At 40.2% G+C, this 21,398-nt stretch overlaps 1 protein-coding gene across 1 annotated transcript in view; it reads left to right on the top strand.

Moving 5' to 3' along the window:
- Positions 1-11,392: 11,392 nt before the first annotated feature.
- Positions 11,393-21,398, top strand: part of PAPOLG (poly(A) polymerase gamma) — a 32,860-nt gene continuing 22,854 nt past the window's right edge. Inside the window, exons 1-7 of the mRNA XM_014066632.2 lie at positions 11,393-11,566; positions 15,229-15,384; positions 15,549-15,615; positions 16,555-16,636; positions 16,788-16,897; positions 18,312-18,365; positions 19,339-19,450. Coding sequence (XP_013922107.2) covers positions 11,490-11,566; positions 15,229-15,384; positions 15,549-15,615; positions 16,555-16,636; positions 16,788-16,897; positions 18,312-18,365; positions 19,339-19,450 — 658 coding nt within the window. The 5' untranslated portion in view covers positions 11,393-11,489. The remainder of the gene's footprint in view (positions 11,567-15,228; positions 15,385-15,548; positions 15,616-16,554; positions 16,637-16,787; positions 16,898-18,311; positions 18,366-19,338; positions 19,451-21,398) is intronic.

Raw genomic sequence — 21,398 nt, 5'->3', positions numbered from 1 at the left:
CCGAATCCCATCCACCGGCCAGTGTCGACTGGCGACTACCCGGAGGAGAGCCTTCTCTGTGGCTGCTCCGACCCTCTGGAATGAACTCCCCGTGAAGATTCGAACCCTCACCACCCTCCAGGCCTTCCGCAAAGCCCTCAAAACCTGGTTGTTCCGACAGGCCTGGGGCTAAAGAGCTGTTGCCCCCGTCTCGAATGGTATGACTGTTGTGAGTTTAAAATTATATATTGTTATGTTGTTGTTTTTAAATCTTTTGTCTGTATCCCCCTCCCCGGTTCAAGTTGTGAGCCGCCCTGAGTCCCCTTCGGGGGGGAAAGGGCGGCATAGAAAGTTAATAAACTGAACTGAAACTGAACTGAAAAAGAACAGTATTTCAAGTACATATTTCTGGATACCATCTTGACTTTTTTAAAAAAAATTCTTCCATTGGGAACCAAGTCCCAAGCATTTGCTTACAAAGAAGGTAAATGCTGCACAAATGTTGAAATGTGGTTTTATCTCCACTTTTCTACAAAGGGTTTTGGGGATTATGGTAGTATATCAATGTGATAACTAACTGAGCACAAAAAACTACACCAATCTGATATATACCCACTTTGAATTGTATTTTTTCTTTTCCATTCTAACAGGATAAAACTGCTTTAAGGGGATGTGTAGATTTGGACTTCTTGCTTGTTGCATTTGTCCTTCCCTTGCAGCCCTTTAGGAAAACATTCTTTTCAATACAAAATTCTGATTAAGACAGAGATTTTGTGTACTGAAAACCACAAACTGCTTCAAGAGGACGAGGTTTTTTTTTAATGGGAAAAGAAGGTATTTCATTAGGTTCACTCTGCCAGGCAGGAAGGGAAGAAGCTGTCCCTGATAGAATTCCCTTTTCTACACAACAAATAGTTTCCCTCCCACCCTCTGGTAGTACAAAACAAGTTGGTCATCCTGGTAAACGAGTGTCCTAGTTCATGTGGCACACGCAGTTCAGGGTGCTCCAATAATTATCAGCCACTTCTACCTTTAAAGTTTCTCTACAAGCAGCAATCAGAATTATATGCAATCTCTGCATGGAACTAATGAATTCATGACCAAGGCTATTCCTAGGCATGTTAACAAGATCCTTTATCAGGATATTACTGTCCAACTTTAATGCTGAACACGAGGCCCATGGCCATGCCTGGCCTATAAGGGAACCAACAATCTAGGACAGCATTGCAAGTAATGGTGTCAGTCAACTGACTCCTTGTTAAACAATGGCAATTTTTTTTTCCAAAAATGATCCTGATTGCTAAAAACAAAAAAACAAGTGATTTTTTTTTATCTTTTTGCCTGTCATTTAGAAGCAAACAAGCAAATTATAGTGCTTCATTTCAGCAACTGGGCAAAATTGGCTGCAGAATTGGAATCACAGTTGCATATTATTTTGTCAGTTAAATTAGCCACCATGGCTTATTTTATGATTATTTATCATCATGGGTATATATAGTATTTGTGCATAAACTGATATGTATGCACAAAATGCCCAGTGTGTTTTTAGATGTGTGCTCACTGCCCTCCCACCCCAAAAGAGAGAAAAGAGATGTAATGAAAATGAATTCATGACCAAGGCTATTCCTATGCATGTTAACAAGATCTTTTATCAGGATACCTGTATTACTGTCCAGCTTTAATGCTAAACACTAGACTCACAACCATGCTTGGACTATAATGGAACCAACAATCTAGGGCAGCATTGCAAGTAATTGGGTCAGTCAACTGACTCCTTGTTAAACAACTGCAGTTATTTTTTTCAAAAACAGCACTTAGTAATAGCACTTAGACTTATATACCGCTTCACAGTGCTTTTACAGGGTATTGTGGTCATTTCTGTGACCACAGTTGTCATTTTGTGCATGGGATATGCTCACAATGCAAGCAATTGCCATGCCCTCAAAACTGCAAATATATTTGCTAGCTAAAAGTGTTTGAGGCTCACGAACTAGATTTCTGTGCCAGTGGCACATGTTTATATCTTTAGTGTTCTGTTCATTTATTAAGAACCCTGTTCTTGACAGTTCAAAATTGATTTAAGAATAGAGTTCATCCATTTTTCATGAGGACTGTTTTTGAAATTACTCAATTTCAAAAACATGCATTTGAAAAATGGAAAAGGCTTTTGAAAACCAGAAAGAATATTCACAATTATAGAGACAAAAAAAACCCAATAACTATGACAAAAGGTTAGAAATTGTGTGCCAGCCTTAGACACCGAGGGTTACTAAAATACAAATATGGTCATTTTTTTTAAAAAAAATGCACTATGTCATAATGTTATGAGAGGCAAATGGAAACTCTAATGACATTCATTATCAATAGCCTATTTTTCCATGTGTACAATCAACCAGTTCATGCAGCATTTCAATTCAGAAGATGAACTATGGTAAATCATTTGTTCTTTGTACACTTTGCAAAATGTAGAGTACCAAGCCATCTCAAAGGATCACCTTTATGCCACTTGTTTTATTTCCTGCCCCCATTAGATTTCTTGTTTCCTTGCTCTAGACAGAAGATGGATTTCTTTATCTTTTTCCTTTTTGTAGATGACTGGCTCAGATAATCAAAGTCAAAAAAACCAGGGGCGATGATACCACTGAGCCATCAGAACAGGCCTGGTTGTAAATTTAAACACCACTTTTATTCATTAATCTCCAACCGCTAAAGACAAACTAAAAGCAAAATTAACATGATTGCAATGGAAGCACTCTTGTACCCTGGGGCTATTTTGGGGCCTGCTGAGAGAGAGTGAGCTGATCAAAGAAAGAGGCCGCATCAAGGCTGGTGCAATAAGCGTGGCTCCACTGTGTTAATGGTTAGCTTCTTCTTCCTAAACTGTTTTGAGAGCTTGCCAGCACCACAATTAATCTGGGCTTCAATTTGGAGGGAAACAGCGCAATGGCCTGTCCAGTTTAATGACAGTATTTCACTCTGGAGATTTAATGCAAGCAATCAAAGCCACAGTGTAATTGGTGGGCACCCTGGAGTTGTAATAATGGAGGGGGGCAGGCAGTGGATGTTATTGCAGGCAGATATGCCTTCCTTTTACGTTCTAGGCATATGCAGATACAAAAAAAAAAAAAGAATAGCTGTACATTTTGGGTCAGCTTCCCTGACCTAAAAGCTGAGAATTTGAGGAGTTGGGGTCCATAACAACTACAGATATTTTGGTATCAGGAGTTCATTTATGCCCCAATACTAGCATTTGGAATAAGGAACTGGCATATGCCGTTGTGACAGCCGAAGATAGCTCTAGGTTATATTTGGTCACCACAAATCCCTGAATTCTAACTATACTTTCTATCAAGAGGGATCAAGAAAGTCAAGATGGCAACCATACCCGCACAATCAAAGCCCTGTTCCTATTTTATGTGAGTTGTGCATTTGTAATGCACGGGGGGTGGGTGTTAAAGGGAGAGAACCCATTTCAAGGTAGTGTGCGGCTTTGACCTTATCATCATGACTGCCATTTTGTTAGCCTTGAGATGTAGTCTAGACAATAAACACACCTAGGAGTATAAACACTACCTTTATAATGAATTACAGTACCGTAACAGAATCTTTAAAGTTTGAAAGCACATCTCCCTCCTCACCTTAAGAGTCAAAGAAACTAGAGGGAGTCTCTTTCAGACATTTCCCATCCCGCCATGCTGGTGGACTCAGCTGCCATTTCCCTGACCATCGTCTAATGTGTGACTCTTCCACCTGTCTCCCAAGGTCATTCCCACATAATCATTATCTACATTATATACATCATACATACATACATACATACATACATACATACATACATACATACCCATCCTTTACCTTTGGGTACCAGTGTTTCGTACAAAAAAAACCACACCAACTGTATGCATCCATGCCCTCAAAATATTTCTGCATATGTCTGGGATGGAGTGTTGAAGACATGAATGTATTTATATAATACTTTGCTTGGCTAAAAATGATAACATGGTTATTTGTACCAAGAACATGAATAAAATTGTGAAGTTATTCCAAGCTGTTGGGTCTTTTTTTTTTAAAGGGAGAAAATCCATTTCAAATCCTCAGTGAAGCAAACTATAAAAGATGAAGGCTACCTCAAACTGATTTTGCCTGAGATACAAAAGTCAAAACACAGCATTTAGAACAGCATTTTGAAAGGATCAATTAAACTCCCGCCACATTTTTCAGTTTCTTGGCATGAAGCGATATAGCAAAAATATAGCCGAGACAAATAAAAAGAAGGTAAAACAAAAGATACATTTTGCAATATACAACAGGGCAGTTATGGGTTATATTGAAAGGTCACAGGATAGACATACAAAAACATCTTAAATAAAGGATTTATATGCTGAATGCTGATCCCAGGACTGGAGAATGTTGGGTTGAGGAATCCATGCAACAGATCAGTTCCTATAATAGCAGACATTGTGCCCACATAGAAAGGATCAGGGTGTGTGTAAGGTATGATGAAGAAAGTCAAGACGGAAGCCACTATAGTTCAATCAAAGCTCCAACTGTTTCACTTAAATATCGCATCAGCGATATTGACTTTTTTGATCACTCTGAGATACTCTTGGTAAGACCCTTTTATATGCCAACAAACTGCTAATCTGACATTGGCACCTCACCCCTCCCTTGTCTGTCCCCATGATGCTCCAGTGCTCCTGGTTATTTTGGAAAATCAAGCTAACATATTAACAGAGTTGGAAATAACCCTTCAGGTCATCTAGTCCAACCTCCTGGCCAAGCAGGAGATCCTACATCTGCCTCTACCTAGACAACTTTGCAAGTTGCTCTGCTTCTGCTCATTCCTCTGGGTGGGTAAAGGGGCTCCTGCTTGATAGGAACTCCAGCCTTGTTCTTCCACTTGCATTTCCCACCTCCAAGGCAAAAATACAGTGGTGCCTGGGTATCTTACCCTAACATTCTCACCAGAGTGCAGGTTAGCTGCTTCTCCCCCCAGCCCCTCCCCCCTGCAGTTTCCCTTGCTGCTAGCATAACCTGCTAAACAACCAGGATGAATTGGAAAAGTTCCTGCAACAACCAGTGCTGTCCCAACCACCCTCCCAAGTTTCCAATATGGTTGTGGGCATCCTTCATATTAACTCTGGGCAGGGACAGTAAATATGACTTCACAACACTGAGTTTGCTAGAAGTAATTTCATCTTCAACTACACACTGGGCAAGCTGTTGGCAGGAGTCCCAGGTGAACACATCTGGCTCCTCCACACCATCTGCTTACCTCCCATTATTCACTACCACATGGATTATGTAGGATCTCCTTATGAGCCCCCATAAACCACAGGTGACCAGTGAGGGACATATCTCTGGCAGTCTGCCACAGATCACCATCCCAAAATGTGCCTCAATACCAAAATGGCCAGTTTGGAATTGGCAAAAAAAAAAAAAATGTATTTGCCATATTGATAAGCTGCTCCAGTTTATTAGGACCCTGGGAGGTAAACAACAAAATTGATATATACAGTGAAAACTATAATATGAGGTCCAAACCAGGACCTTATACCAGGACCAGAAATTCAGCAGGTTCTGACAGGTTCTGGGGAACTGATAGCGGAAATTTTGAGTAGTTCAGAGAACCAGCAAATACCACCTCTGCTTGGCCCCAGAGTGGGGAGGGAATAGAGATTTTGCAGTATGCTTCCCCTGCAACACCCATCAAGCCACAACCACAGAATCAGTAGTAAGAAAAGTTGAATTTCACCACTGGTCCAAACAACTGACAGTGAAAGGGAAGAGGCCAAATGCTAGCTGGTTTTAAGTTAAGCACTTTTAACTTGCTTAAATACAAGGAGACATCCTCACTACGTAGGTTCCATGGAATAGAGGCCAACTTAAGAAGCCCCATCACCAGGCCCCCACCCCATAAGCCTGGGAGAGTGTGGAGATCAACCTTTAGGTGTTCATACTGGCCAGACAGATTCTAACTTGGTAGACAATTGCCTGATATAATAACTGGACGAAGCCACTTTAAGATGATTGCTCATACTTTGAATTGGGTCCAGAAGCCAACCAGCAGCCCACGCAGGAAGTGTGGGATGGATGAAATTCAGCTCTGACAAGAGTTGTCCTGTGAGGAGCATTGCTGCTGCCAGTTGAACCGGCTGTACCTTCTCAGCCATTCTCAAAGGCTGCCCCATGTAAGAGCACATTCAAGTAGTCTAAGTGTGTGGTAATCAGGGCATGAGTTGCCACCACTGGAGCATCCTGGTCAAGATAGAATCACAACCAGCACAGCAGCTGAAGCTGAGCAATACTGCCCGCTTCCCAAAGCCATGGCTTTCCTTATAGAGGAATTTCTCGTCAGTTGAGGAGCCATGATCAAAACCTTGTGGGAGGAAACACTATCCTAACAAGGACAACCTATATTCAGCCTTGGTAGTGCTTTGCCAGATCTTATTTCATCCCGACCAGCTCCTGAGCATTCCCAGGCATCAATTCAGGACTTCCAATGCTCCAGCTCGCCAATAGGATGGCAAGCATGAATACCATGCAGTGTTTACACCTTAATCTTCTTCCTTAAAGTTTCTGCAAGTTGGGTTGGGCTCAACTCTTCAACAGCATGGGAGTTGTAATTCCAGACCACTGGAGGCACTAGAATGGAAAAAAGACTGGTTTGTCTAAATGATGAGATTCAGATTGAGGGATGATGGTGGTTAGTTTTCCGAAGCATTATCTCCCAAAACCTTCACCATAGATTCATAGAAGTGAAAAAGAGCCGAGACAACAGACATCCGCAAGCAGATCACTTTTATACCAGATCTCTCCAGCAGAGGGCACTGTTGCTACTGTATTGTGGCAATACAGTAGCATATATAGCAGACTGAGGGAGGAGTTGGTGGTTGAACATAGGTGTTGTGCATGTGTTGGAGGTGGTCAATGCGTGAAGAGCTCATGCTGGTAGTGGGCATGAAGGAGACATGCAGGTAAGGGGGAGGGCAGAGACTTGCCATGTCACGTCACGAAAGGACAGCCTGGGAGTGGAGTGCCGGGCTCTTCTTCACTTGAGGAAAGTGGGATGGATGCATGTGACCCGCTGCGGTCGCTGCTGCTGACGCTTTCTGCCCTTCCCACGCTCAGCTCAGAATTTCCATTGGCTTTCTTGGAAACCGCTAACTTGCTAGAGTACTTTGGATAAATGCGACCGCTAGGAGGAAAACCGTAAAAACTCGAGGCATGTTTCTTGGGGGGATAAGAAAGTCAAAATATGTGTGTTCAAAAGGTATGCCTATCAGTCGTTTCCACGCTCCTCCCATAAGGGCTGCATGGGGACGATTGAATGTCCATACATAGTCATGGGCCTTCAAGTAGCCCTCAATTGCTGGGTCTAGGCAATTTCACTTATCTTCAATTCCTTGCAAGCTCCTACAAAGTTTGTGCTGGGGTCAGATCTAAACATCTTGAACATTCCTCTGTGCGTCAGAAACCACCTTAGGGCATTGATGAAGCAGGAACTGTGCATGGATTCAATGACTTCGATGGTGTCAGCTCGAATGCTGAGACAGGTGAAAAGTACAGCCCAGCATTTGCTGTTAGCTTGTCCTCCTCTGGTTCGACAGGCAGACATGGACCAGGGACCAAAAACTTCTAAACCTACGTTGGTGAAAGAAGGTTCAGGCGTTCAGGAGGCAGATCGGCCATCAGCTAGCATTGTGTCACACCTTGTTGCTTGTGACACTGCAGGCACTTGTGTAAGACAGTGGCAACGAGTCTCTTGGCGTCTACGATCCAGTGTCTGGCAGCCCTAACAGCTCCTTCTGCGAAGTGTCTACCTTGATGGTGGACGTTTTCGTGGTGATACTGGACCAGCAGGCTTGTCACATGTTGGCGGGCAGGAAGGATGATAGGATGCTTGAGATCTGAGGTTATTTCAGCCTTATCTACATGCCCTACTACCCGAAGTAAACCGTGGCAATCAAGAAATGGACTCAGTTTTAGAAGTGAGCTGGATTTCGGGAGAGGCTTCTTAGCCTTTAGGCACTCAAATTCTGCTGGGTACACATTTTATTGCACACTCCGCAGAATGGATCTCTCTGCTTGGGTATGGCTGACTGGGGAGCCCGTCTTGTGATGCAAGAAATGGATGATCACTGCCACCCCTGAGACGAGAGATCTCCATCTGGAGAAGCATTTGAAGTGAGCTAAAGCAAAGGGGCAGTTAAGGAGCTGTTTACTTATCTCTTTTATCACTGTTGACAAACATGTAGCCCGGACAGTGGGCTTCTTGTCCTGTCTGGGAGACTTGTCGGGTACCTCCAGTCATACGTCGTTGTCACTATCTGGTTCTTGAAGCTCGTATTGTTCTGATCTCTGTGACATCAGGGTGTTTGAGCAAGCCAGGAACTCTGGGCCCTTCCACCAGGTCAACTCTGCCAATTGAGATGCAAGAATAGAGTGTGGGGGGAAATGTTATGATATAGGATATAGTTAAATAAAGAAAGGATAATGATAATAAATTATATACATGCTATGAGTACAATATAAGGGAACTGGATGTAAATGGTAAACAGGGATTTGGAAAGGAGGATTAGAAAATTTTGGTATTAAATATTATGGATTTTTAGCTAGAATAGAATATGAGGATTTAATGTTAATGGAGGATTCTATAAATAAGTAAATGAAATGCCAGTATGTGGTTATGTATTAAATCTTGGTATATTTTATGATGGATGTTTAAATAATTATAGTCAAATAAAAGTGGAGGTATAATGATGGTAATATAATAAATATCTGAGTTAAGATATTAGAATTAATATGAATTATATTTGATGATGGTGGAAGAGATGCACAAAAGCCTTTTGTAACCAACTGATACACTTTCTATAGTATGTAAAGAAAGAGGATTTGTATGTTTGTTTTGAAAATAAAAATTTAAAAAAAAGAATAGTGTGTGGCATGGTCTGCTGCGTTCTGATCTGTCAGAGGGTGTGTTGCAAAACTTTGTAGATGCAGGCACAGTTCACTTGTTGGCCACTAGGGGGCATTGCAAGTGCTGGCTTGAAATACTGGATTGCAGTTTGTAGAGGAGTCACTAGAGGGAGCTGTGTGTCACTAATGTTTGGAGTGATTGGTAATGGCGTTTTCCTTGCTGAGGTTTGTAAAGCTAACTCTCCAGCTTTATTGCCCCTAGTTGCCAGGACAACTTATCATCACCACCAGATGGATTTGTAACTGGCTGACAAACAGCACTCAACATGTAGTCCTCAATGGAACTGCATGTACATGGAGGGAAGTTTGCAGTGGAGTACCGTACCAAGGCTCTGTTTTGGGCCCAGTACTCTTCAACATCTTCATCAATGATTTGGATGAGGGAATAAATGGGGAACTTATCAAATTTGCAGATGACACCAAGCTGGCAGGAATAGCCAACACTCAAGAAGATAGGCTAAAGATACAGAAGGATATTGACAAACTTGAACATTGGGCACTATCTAATAAAATGAAATTCAATGGTGAAAAGAGTTAGGTTCTACATTTAGACAACAAAAACGAAATGCACAGGTACAATATAGGTGGTACCTTGCTCAACAGTAGTAACTGTGAAAGGGATCTTGGAGTCCTAGTGGACAACCATTTAAATATGAGCCAGCAGTGTGCAGCAGCTGCCAAAAAAGCCAACACAGTTCTAGGCTGCATAAACAGAGGGATAGAATCCAGATCACGTGAAGTATTAATACCACTTTATAATGCCTTGGTAAGGCCACACTTGGAATACTTCATTCAGTTTTGGTCACTACAATGTAGAAAAGATGTGGAGACTCTGGAAAGAGTGCAGAGAAGAGCAACAAAAATGATTAGGGGACTGGAGACTAAAACATATGAAGAACCGTTGCAGGAACTGGGTATGTCTAGTTTAATAGAAAGAAGGACTAGGGGAGACATGATAGCAGTGTTCCAATATCTCAGGGGTTGCCACAAAGAAGAGGGAGTCAAACTATTTTCCAAGGCACCTGAGGGTAGAACAAGAAGCAATGGGTGGAAACTAATCAAGGAGAGAAGCAACTTAGAACTAAGGAGAAATTTCCTCACACTTAGAACAATTAATCAGTGGAACGGCTTGCCTCCAGAAGTTGTGAATGCCCCAACACTGGAAGTCTTTAAGATGTTGGATAACCATTTGTCTGAAACTGTATAGGGTTTCCTGCTTAGGCAGGGGGTTGGACTAGAAGACCTCCAAGGTCCCTTCCAACTCTGCTATTGTATTGTATTATCAATAAAGTTCAAAGGACTTGGGAGGTTGGATCTGAGCTAGCTGACCTTTTACTTATTCAAATTCCGTTTCCATGGAGACCTTTCCACAAGGCTTTTACAATCACTTAAGGAGTAAAGCTTGGAATTTCCTTTGATTCACTGCAACAGGGTTCTCTTTCTATGTTAGACTGCTGCTTGCCTCCAAGCCACAGGCATTTGGCCTTAACAACAGTAGATCAGACTGGATAGGTTGGGAAGGGGGTGGGGTTGTTTTATCATGTGATTCCTGGGTCCCCTCCCCTGGAGCTCATTTAGATGGAAACAAAGTCGATCTTGCTTTCAAACAGGGAGAGAGAGGAAACATGCTTTTCTAACTCTGCAGGATCTGTTTTCTCAGTATACCAGAGAAGAAATAAGAGTCTAGCCTGTAAGCATTCTTCCATAAACAAAAAAACAGGCTTTTCAGAGCAGATGGAGCCAGCTAGGTTATAGACACTGCCTTTCTCATGCAACTCTTGTCCCCCTTTTAGCACATTTTCTTAATCACAACAAAGTCCTTCATCTCAGGAGTTGATCAGCCTCACTAAAACGGGATGTTTCTCTTTGCTCCAAGAGGGGAAGGGGGGAATCCTGGCAGCTGTTCTCAGTTAAAATGCAAACAGAGTTTGGGATTCAACTTCAACGTCCCTTTTACTCCCTTTTACTCGAGGAGAGCTCAAAATAACATCATCTTTTTACTCAAGGGAAGCGAAAACATCATCTTTTTACTGTTCTGCCTCCAGCTTGTAGGCTTGCTCGGGGCATGCAGTTAACTCCACGCTTAGGAATCTCATTCAGATCAAGTTTATTATCAGGCATTCTTAATAGTAAAACTTACAGTACAGTTAGTGTTAAGATACTTCTGGCTTTCCATAATCTGTTCCGTCAAGTAGTGTAAAAAGATGACTATTGCGGTTCACAAAGGCATTTAAATTGCCCGGCTATAAACTTTGCACGCAGGCAAAATGCCCCAGTGGCCAATCAGAAACAGAGATGTGATCACATGTCATGGAACTACATTTCCCATAAGGCAGTTTCTGCCTACATTTCCCATGAGGTAGTTTCTTAAAGGAGACAGTTCTTAATTCCTACACTAGCTATATACTGCTTGGGCAGCACAATGGTTGTTAGTTTGCCGAAGCATTATCTCCAAAAACCTGTTGCTACTGTATTGTGGCGAGTGCTCCTCCCTCCCTATATAGGAGACCGAGGGAGGAGGTGGAGGTTGAATGCAGGTGTTGTGCGCGCGTTGGAGGCGGTCAATGCGTGCAGAGCTCATGCTGGCGGGCATGAAGGAGACGTGCGGGTAAGGGGGAGGGCGGAGGCTTGCCATGTCACGTCACGAAAGGGCAGCCTGGGAGTGGGATGCCGGGCTCTTCTTTGCTTGAGGAAAGTGGGGTGGACGCATGTGACCCACTGCGGTTGCTGCTGCTGACGCTTTCTGCCCTTTCCACGCTTAGCTGAGAATTTCCATTGGCTTTCTTCGAAACCGCTAACTCGCTAGAGTACTTTGGATAAATGCAACTGCTAGAAGCAAAACCGTAAAAACTCAAGGCATGTTTCTTGGGGGGATAAGAAAGTAAAAATGTGTGTGTTCCAAAGGTATTGCGTGGCAGCCCCGTCATCCCCAATATGCGTCGAAATTTGGGAAAGTGGGTGTACTGGGTGGTTTTACTATCAATTGGCTAGGACCTCATACACGCACGCAAAAAAGAAAAAAATGCACCGAGGAGAGGGAAGAAAAAGTATCTTGCCTTTCGTTGTCTTTTGAGATCCCTGTGATTTATCCTTTCCTCCCCCAGTACGTTGTGTATGAAAGCAAGCACCCACACTTACACCCCCAAGTTTAATTCTTATGTCTCGGGCACAGTAGACATTAAGCCCATTAAAATTATGGTGAAGTATATTAAGTAAAAAAATCATGATATCGAAAACTAATTTATTTTAATGTAGAGAAGTAGGTTGCCCAAGTTCTGTCTGAAATGCTGTTTTTTAGAAAGGTATGGAGGAAGTCTCAGAGTATATCTATCCTTTCCTGCTACTTCCAAATGCCTTGCAGTTAGCTTGTATCACTGCCTTTCCCTGCTGTTGATGAGCATAATTATTCTACACCTGCAGAGAATGAGTAAGTAGGCCCTAAAGTGGTAGATTGAATCATTTCTGCCAAGTTATGACCTTTTTAAAAGGCCATTTTTTTCAGAGGTCCTTATTATAAGGCAGATGAATGCATTCTCCCCCTTCTAGTTTATTCTACGTTTAATTTGGGATGTGTAGTAAGGACCTTGGATAGAGACCATGGCCCCCTATTTGCTATGGAACATTGTCCTTCATCCTATTCTCAATTCATTATTGTCCTCTGAGGCAGTTTGCTTGCTTCTCTGGTAGCAAGGTAATCCTGGTCAAGCATTGTTAGATTTCTTGAAGGACAGTGTTAAGAATAGAAGATGAATAGAAGGTGAAGAAGACAGCTGAGGAGATAGCTCCCTGTTCTGCTCTGAAGGTTTTACCTGCTAAATTAGCAACTAAAAATAAGATATCAAGAGGACTCAACACTACTGCATGGCCAAAGCCTGTAAATTTGTTAACTTTTTTACCCTTTTGTAGTTAAGTATGGAATCCAGCTAATAGAATTTCTCAGGAGGTCTGGCCATTGCTGAGAATTTCGTGGGATTGATCATCTGGAGGACATCAGGAAGGTTAATATATGCCAGTGAGGACGAACCTTTTTGTAAAGGAGTTCCAAAATTGTGTGTCCATGCATGCATGCCCAAATTCACACTTCAATGCATCCCACCCACCTGCACATGCACATGCAACCCCCCCCCCCCCGCACATGCACATACAAACCCAACCACCCCCACACACAGGGGTAGAGTTTTTGCCCTTCCCAGGCTCCAGAGGCTTTCCTGAAGCCTGGAAAGGCTGAAAACGGCCTCGCCCGGCCCTCCAGAAGGCTGAAAATGATGAGCTGGTGTGTTGGAGCTGAAGACTTGCGTGCCAGCAAATATGGCTCTGTGTGCCACCTGTGGCACTCACCATCATGGATATAGGCCCAATGCTAAACCAGGAAATTATTCATAAACAAGGGGAAGGCTTTGACACTGGAAGGGAGAGAGATTATAGACTTCGTTTCCAAAATTATACATAGGCAGGGATGAGTTCTTGAGTCAATAATTATTTTGCATTCCATAATATTCCAGATAGGTCATAGGGCATTTTTAGTCATTTTTTGGAAAGGAAATGTGGAACTTATTTTGAAAGTGCCTTCTGATATATCTTGTTGCTGGCCAAATCTTTGTGATGTTCAGTTTCACTGCTGGAGAAGAGATTACTTGGTTGTAGAGCATTTGCTTTCCACCTAGAAGAGACTGCGTCTGTTCCCTATTATTAGTCAAAAGGGATTAGGGATCAGATAATGGGACAGACTTGTGTGCCTGAAACCTATTGCCACAATCAATAGTATTGAGTTAGATAAACAATTCCTCTTCCCTATATGGAAGCATTTCTGCTCTCTGATTATTTGATATAAATTTAATAAAAGGTGGAGTAGACTGTTGGTTGATCATTGCGATTTACAACAAAAATTTCAGAGTGCTGTTTGACAAAAACAACAGACAAACAATTGGGAGAAGGAAACGGCTGCTGAAATTAAAGTAAAAAGAAAACAAGGAATTCCTGATGGTTTGAAAGGGGTTGTGAGTTCTGTTCTGGCAAATTCTTGGTTTTGGAAATGAATTGGGTGTTTCTGTTTCACCTTGGTTGATACACTGCAGGATTGTAGTAAGGAAGAAAAAAGTTCAGTCAGTGTGAAATATGCTCATTGCTGCTGTTTAAAAGCTGTTTGTTTAATTTTAAAAGCCAATGTCTCAGATATTATAAAAATTCCTCCCCACCCTTAGAAAATTCCGCTTATGGTATTTCATAATAATTCCATTCACTGTAGGTGCTTGGCTTGTAAAGAACTATATGAATCCCAATACATTCAAAAGTTGCCCACTCCTGTTCTAATCACACAGGAATATGATTTAGGGTGTTTAAATAAAAGGCACCTAACTAGGATTTTGAAATGGAGATGGTCAGTAGATAATGATGCTGGAAAGTAATGCTAATGGTTCCCTCTATAAGCATGACTCTCTTAGGAGAAAGTTAGATATGAATATGTGAAAATTATGTTTTTGCTTTATACAGAGCGATAGAAAGAAATTGGTTTTGGGAGTGAGGGTCTGCTTCAGATATCCCTGTATTTGCAGCGATCCATTTTATACAGTAATGTGCCAAATTGTGGGAGGGACAACTATCTACTAATTAGCACTTCAGTCATCTTAGATGTTGTATTTTCTATATATATAATTGCATTAAATTATTTGACTCCGAGTCAAACATATCAAAATATTTTAATTGAAATATATTAGTTTAATTTATATTGATAATACAATGAAAAAATAAATACTTGAGTGGGATCCTTGTTAGTGAAGATGATGCAAACCTTGTAAATCATTTTATCTTTGTAAAAGGCATGCAAAAGTGAACTTATAAATGTACTGCAATAATCAAGCCAAGATAGATTGATTGGTTCTTTAAATGTGTATCCACGCACTGAAGTCTGTAATACTTGGAAAACTGTTAAGAACAGATACATTTCTAAAATTTCAGCTCACAGCAAAGTGATGCTGCTTTCCCTATAAAAAAACTATCCTTTTTTTGCCTTAAGATATAAGCTACCTTGAAAACTGAATTGATATTAGTAGAAACCTTAGTTTTTAATATTATGGAAACGTGCCTTTGCTTGAACTGTACAATTTCACTTCAGATATGAGATTATTTCCTATAATAGCTTCTTTTTCTGCAAATTCTGGACTTTAAATCAGATAAATTACTTAATATGCAATAGGGATGTGAAGAAAGGAGTTGGTTGTGGTGGAGAAAAATAAACTCCTTAGTCTTGATTTATGTAAATTTTCTGTGCAGAACTTATTTGGAGAACCAGCTGGAAAGGCACTACGGAATTACTTCTCCCATTAGTTTGGCACCACCAAGGGAAATAGATTACATCTATTCACAGAAATTGATTGAAGCCCTGAAGCCTTTTGGTATATTTGAAGAGGAAGAAGAGCTGGATTGCAGGTAAAAGGGAGTACATGTAGAACTGCTGATCTTAAATGAACATTTTCTAATTACCAAAGTCATAATAGTGAGGTTTCTCTTGGTGGAATTACAATAGGATAAGCCCCTTGGCACCAATTTTTAGCACCACTTTTAAAATGTTTTATTTATATTCCTTGCTGCAGGTTAGCTGTTCTTGACAAACTAAATAACTTGGTTAAGCACTGGATTGCAGAAGTTGCTGAAAATAAGGTAAGAGGCCTGTCAAAGCTTGACTCCTTCAGACTATTTACCTTGTTTTTAGCTATTGTAGAATTCTGTTCAGAGTAATAGAGATTTAGCTGTTTTTTGAGAGTCGTTTGCTGTCAAGCTACAGGTACCCTGCCGTATATCAGAAGACTAACTGTTCCCTCCATGGAGCTCTTCATCTCTCACTTTCCCTTCCTTCCTGCCAGCCCTATTTTGGAGGCAATTGGGATAATCTTTGAAGCCACAAGCCTTTGCAGCAAATAATACTTGATTGCTTTGGAAAGCTCATGACTTATCATTGTTGTTAAATCATTGATAGAGTCAAACTCTAACAAAAGCTCTCTTTGCAAATTTCCTTTCCAAGGTGAAGGCAGGCAAAGGCTGAAGACAAGATGTCACCTTACTTGAGTTTTTTATTTAGCCGAGTGTTTGCTCAAAGATTGGTGGATAAGTTACAATTGACTTGGCACACAGAATGCATGAAATCATAAATTATGGCGTGAAGATTTCAGTGGCTGAAATTACAAAACATGATAAAATTGTGCAACCGCAGTACATTATAGCTCAGCATAATGCCAGAACATGACAGTCTATTGCATAATTTCTGTAAATGCACTCAGAGTGGTTCATAAAAGCTGATAAAATGGCTTACGGTTGAGTAGTTATGCTATAAGTAGTAAAAAGAAGAAAAAAGAGTAAGAAAAATTTAAAAACTAATTGTATAAGAAACTTCTGGGAAGAGCAAATAGTTTTAGCTAAGACTATTGCCATGTTACTACTGATGGCAAAACATGTTTGGAATAATGATCATAATTTAAATACTTCTGGAATAGGAGGATTGATGAGAATGTTAATAGTTAAAGAACTGAATTCCACTATATGTGCACATGTTAAATATAATTGTATACATTCAAAGTAAAACTATTTCCTACTTTACTGTAGAACTTGCCGTCTTCAATTTCATCCAGAGCCGGTGGCAAAATATTCACATTTGGTTCCTATCGGCTTGGAGTCCACACCAAAGGTAAGATCTACCAGATACATTGGACCCCAATTATTTACATAATTTGCATCTGGCATGGATAGACTATTGGATTGTGAAAGGCTGTTATAAACAGTCTTGAACTGTGAACATGTTCATCCTCGTCAACTATGCTACGACTGTTTTTTGGTAGGTGCTGACATAGACGCTCTCTGTGTAGCCCCAAGACACATAGAAAGATCAGACTTCTTCCAGTCATTTTTTGAAAGGTTAAAGCTCCAAGATGGCATCAGAAATCTGAGAGTAAGTCACTTTGTCTTTCTTTAACTATCTCAGGTGTGCATGTCACTCACTTGGTGGTTGGGCTGCACTGTGTGAAAGCTGTTTATTGGCAAGCCTTGAGACATTCAAAAAGGCTGTATTGAAGGGGTACAAAATGTTTTATTTTGTATCAATTAGAGTTTAGATTCATTCAGGTTTATGCCCCACATTAATGTTTCTCAATTTTCTCCCCTGCTAGCTACAAATTGTGGGAGTTTGAAATCCACGTGTCTTAAAGTTGTACATTTAAAAAACACCGCTCCAAATGTTTCCCCACCTTCTTAGGACAAGCCATTTATGTTAGATGGAATAAGAAAATTTGGGAGCTGTTCTGGGTCTTAGGGGGACACTCTCCCAAAAATGAAGGCAGCAAAGACAGACCCTCAATTTAAAATAAGTTGTTAGCATGCTTATTTCCTATTTATTCATGCTCTTTCTATTGCATCAATAATTGCAGCTTTAAATTATAGGCTGAACCCAGGGGATTTTTCCACAACGTGAAAGCTTTATTTCTCACCCTCTCTTGCTTCCTTAGCTCTGGGAAGTTCCCAAGTAATTGATGTATGAATAAGAGAAAGCAAAAATATTGGTATAGCTCAGCAATTTTATACAAAGTCTTCCTCTATTTGCCAGTTAAGTTTTTCTGAAGATGAATTTGACAGGGTTTTTTTGGGGGGGTGGGGAGATCCAGGGATACTGGGACATTCAAAAGTTGTTAATAATATGGGTAGTTAATTAATAAGAGGAACTAGGGATGACATAACAGTTTTCCAATATCTAATGGGCTGCCACAAAGAAGAAGGGGGACAACCTATTCTCCAAACCCCTTGAAGGTAGGAAAAGAAGCAATGGGTGGGAACTAATCAGCAAGAGAAACAACCTAGTACTAAAGAGAAATTTCTTCACAGTTAGAACAATTCATCAGTGGAATGACTTGCCTCCTAAAGTTTGGGTGCTCCAACATTAGAGGTTTTTAAGTAGAGATTAGACAATCATTTGTCTGAAATGGTGTCAGGTTTGCTGTTTGAGCAGTGGGTTGGACTAGAAGATCTCCAAAATCCCTTCCAAATCTTATTCTGTTATTCTGTGAATTGTTATAAGGCACTTTCTTACATCTTGCTAGGATATAGAACCTAGGATTATTATAATCTTTTATAATCTGAACCCTGGCACATGGGGTGCTGGTACAACTTAAATTTAAAGTAAAAACAAACTTGTTATTTTAAAAGTATATGATCTATTCTTCTTTTTATTGAGGTATTCAAAGATTATGTCTCAGCCTTCTGTTTTTCTTTAGGAAAAGTTACATCCATGATTGTGCTGCATATCTGCATTCGGGAAGCAGTGAAATAATTCAAAACTATTTCAAGTAAATGTTTTTCACTCTTTCCTACAGGCAGTAGAAGATGCATATGTACCAGTAATCAAGTTTGAATTTGATGGTATTGAGGTAAATATAGTTTTTATCCTTTTATGTACTGTAGGCAACATCTGCTTGAAATTTGAATTTGATGATATTGGTTGTCCTTTTCATGTGGAGAACTTGTTCTTAAAGTGATCTTTGGATAAGTGGTCATATAGCTATATAGATTCCATGTTTGAATGAAAAGATGTAAGCTTAGATCAGGAATGGTTTGGCACTTAGCTTGAGCACTGAGGTAACAGAACTTTGCCAGATTCCACTAGGAGCAAATTTGAACAAGGTTTCCATTGGTCTTTACAGTGATATGATTGCTAGCACAAAAAATATCAGCTAACATTTATCTTTCCTGGTCAGTAATCAAAAAGAAAAACATTGGAAAATAAACAATACTAATAATACGAAAAACAAAGTTGGAAGCAAATGAAAAATAGCTCTCCTTGGAAATTGGAAATAAGGCATTTCTGTGACATATAAAAAAGTAAAGTGATTTGCATTTATTAAAAGATACTTGGTATCCTAACATATGCAAATTAAAGGAAGATACTGTATATAGAAGATCATATGTTATGCCATATGTTAGCAGACTGAAAGCAAACTTTTAAACACGAGGTAATGACCTACTAATGCAAATATGAAACAGAGAATAAATTTATTAATTTACACAGCCTTGGGCTCAGCTGATAAATCTTGAGGGTATGCGGAATATAGAAGTAAGTCCTGCAAAACTGAAGTCTGACTGTACTAAGTGTAATGAGCATGCAGCAGTTTGCCATAGTGGCTGATCTTATGCAGCCTTTTTTTTTTTACAGTTCCAGAAGAGGTGCATATTAATTGCAAAAGTAATGCAGTACAACATTATACAGACCATGTGTATGGAATTTTGTGAGATGATTCTTCTACCTTCTGAGCCGGATACATAGATCAAACCAGAACACTTGCTACTTGGTAGCACATTGTTAGGGTTACTGCTAAGATACCATTTTCATTTCTTACATTTTAGATTGATCTCGTCTTTGCAAGACTACCCCTGTCAAGCATTTCAGATAGCCTGGACCTTAGGGATGATGCACATTTGAGAACCCTTGATATCAGATGCATTCGGAGTTTAAATGGTAATTTCAAAGCTTTCCCTAGCCTGGTATGTTCATGCAGTTTATAACTTGGCTTGAGGACTCAAGCTAAGAATAACTGTCTTGTTTTCTCAAAACCTATGAAACAGTGGCTGGTCATTGATGTTCAAATGATGTGTGCTTTTGAGTGTTTCATGTGATAATGGATGGAATGGATCAATCCATTAATATCCATCCATAAGCAATGGATTGAAACTAATTAAGGAGAGAAGCAACATAGAACTAAGGAGAAATTTCCTGACAGTTAGAACCATTAATCAGTAGTACGACTTGCTTCCATAAGTTGTGGGTGCTCCAACACTAGATGTTTTAAAGAAGAGATTGGACAGCCATATGCCTGAAATGGTATCAGGTTTCCTGCTTGAGCAGGAGGTTGGATTTAGAAGATATCCAAGGTCCTTTCCAACTGTATTGATGCTTAAAGTTTACTATACACATGGTTGCCCAAATCTTCAACTTCTGAAATTCAGTTTGCTTAAAACGTGATGGGATTCTCATACACAGGTGTAAATAGCATGTAACACTTTTCAGTATTCAAAAAGAAATGCTCCAGTTCTTGCAAAACATAGTTTTGCAACAAAAGTTCTCTCAATACTTGAGGTGCTGTCACAGAGAAGAGAGGATCGACCTATTATACCAAAGCACCTGAGAGCAGGACCTGAAGCAATGGGTGGAAAACGTTAAAAAGAGTTCCAACCTAGAATTAAGGAGAAGGTGCTCTATCACTGGAGGTTTTCAAGAAGACATTGGACAACCATGGTCCAAAATGATATCAGATATCCTGCTCGAGCAGGAGGTTGGAGTAGAAGCCTTCCAAGGTCCCTTCCAACCAGAGGTGAAATTCAGCAGGTTCTGACAGATTCTGGAGAACCGGTAGTGGAAATTTTGAGTAGTTCGGAGAACTGGCAAATACCACCCATAGCTGGCCTCAGAGTGGGAAGGGAATGGGATTTTGCAGTATCCTTCCCCTGGTACGCCTACCAACACCCACCCACAAAAAAAGTTGAATTTTACCACTGCTTCCAACCATGTTTTTCTATATTCTAAAATCCTGTTGGATAAGTCAGGAGGATCATAGTATTATTAATGACATGATACGATCAGATTAACATAAAGGCAAATTCTACCAAATTCTTCATCACTATTGGAAAAATAGGCATTGATTTTTAACATTGCTGTCCAATCCTGCACTGGGTCCATTGCTCAGTGTACCCACACCCAGCGTACCCACTGAATACGCTTAGGTGGAAATTGTAAAGAATCTTTTTTTCTGCTGATACACTTGAGGTTACTGTTTAGAAAGCTAGGTATGTTTAGGCTTTTATTGAGTTTTTATCAAACTTTTTGTTGGAAATTTGGTGTTTACTCTTCCAATATCATTCCTGTTCTTAAACAATTTGGTCATCTGCTGGTAGAAATATGATGTATGCCCTTTAATAATTAATATGTTTGTGTCAAAGAGTGTCTTGTATTTCCTCAGGAATATAATAAAGTCTGGAGAGTTTGTATTCATCTCCCCAATTGGAAAGAAAAAAACAAAAAATTAAGCTACAGTATTAATATTGAGAGCTAGATTGGTATTGTAATTAAGGCATCAGCCAAGAAATCAGGGCACTCTAAGCTCATATTGATGTTGCATGATTGTTATAGCAGCTAGATTTAAAAACTAGCGTTTAGAATAATCCTTGGATATGGAAAAATATGGTAAAATGCACTGGGTATCATCTTTTTCAAAAATTGTCTCTTTTAATATTACTGTTTCGGATCAGTTTTTGCCATTTTCTTTTTTTCAGGATGACTTAAGCAAAACATGTATCAACATTTTTCCAACCTGGAATGTTTCATATATGTTGTTACATTCCAGTTACTGAACATGGCTGGGAATCCTTGGCAGTTTGATGTACTGAATATGGATAGAAAGGGAGCTGAA

This window comes from Thamnophis sirtalis, unplaced genomic scaffold (genome assembly GCF_051295495.1).
Source record: "Thamnophis sirtalis isolate CommonGarterSnake01/CBP01778 unplaced genomic scaffold, rThaSir2_p1.2 scaffold_6, whole genome shotgun sequence".
NCBI lineage: Eukaryota > Metazoa > Chordata > Lepidosauria > Squamata > Natricidae > Thamnophis > Thamnophis sirtalis.
This window is presented reverse-complemented; position numbering and strand designations above follow the sequence as displayed.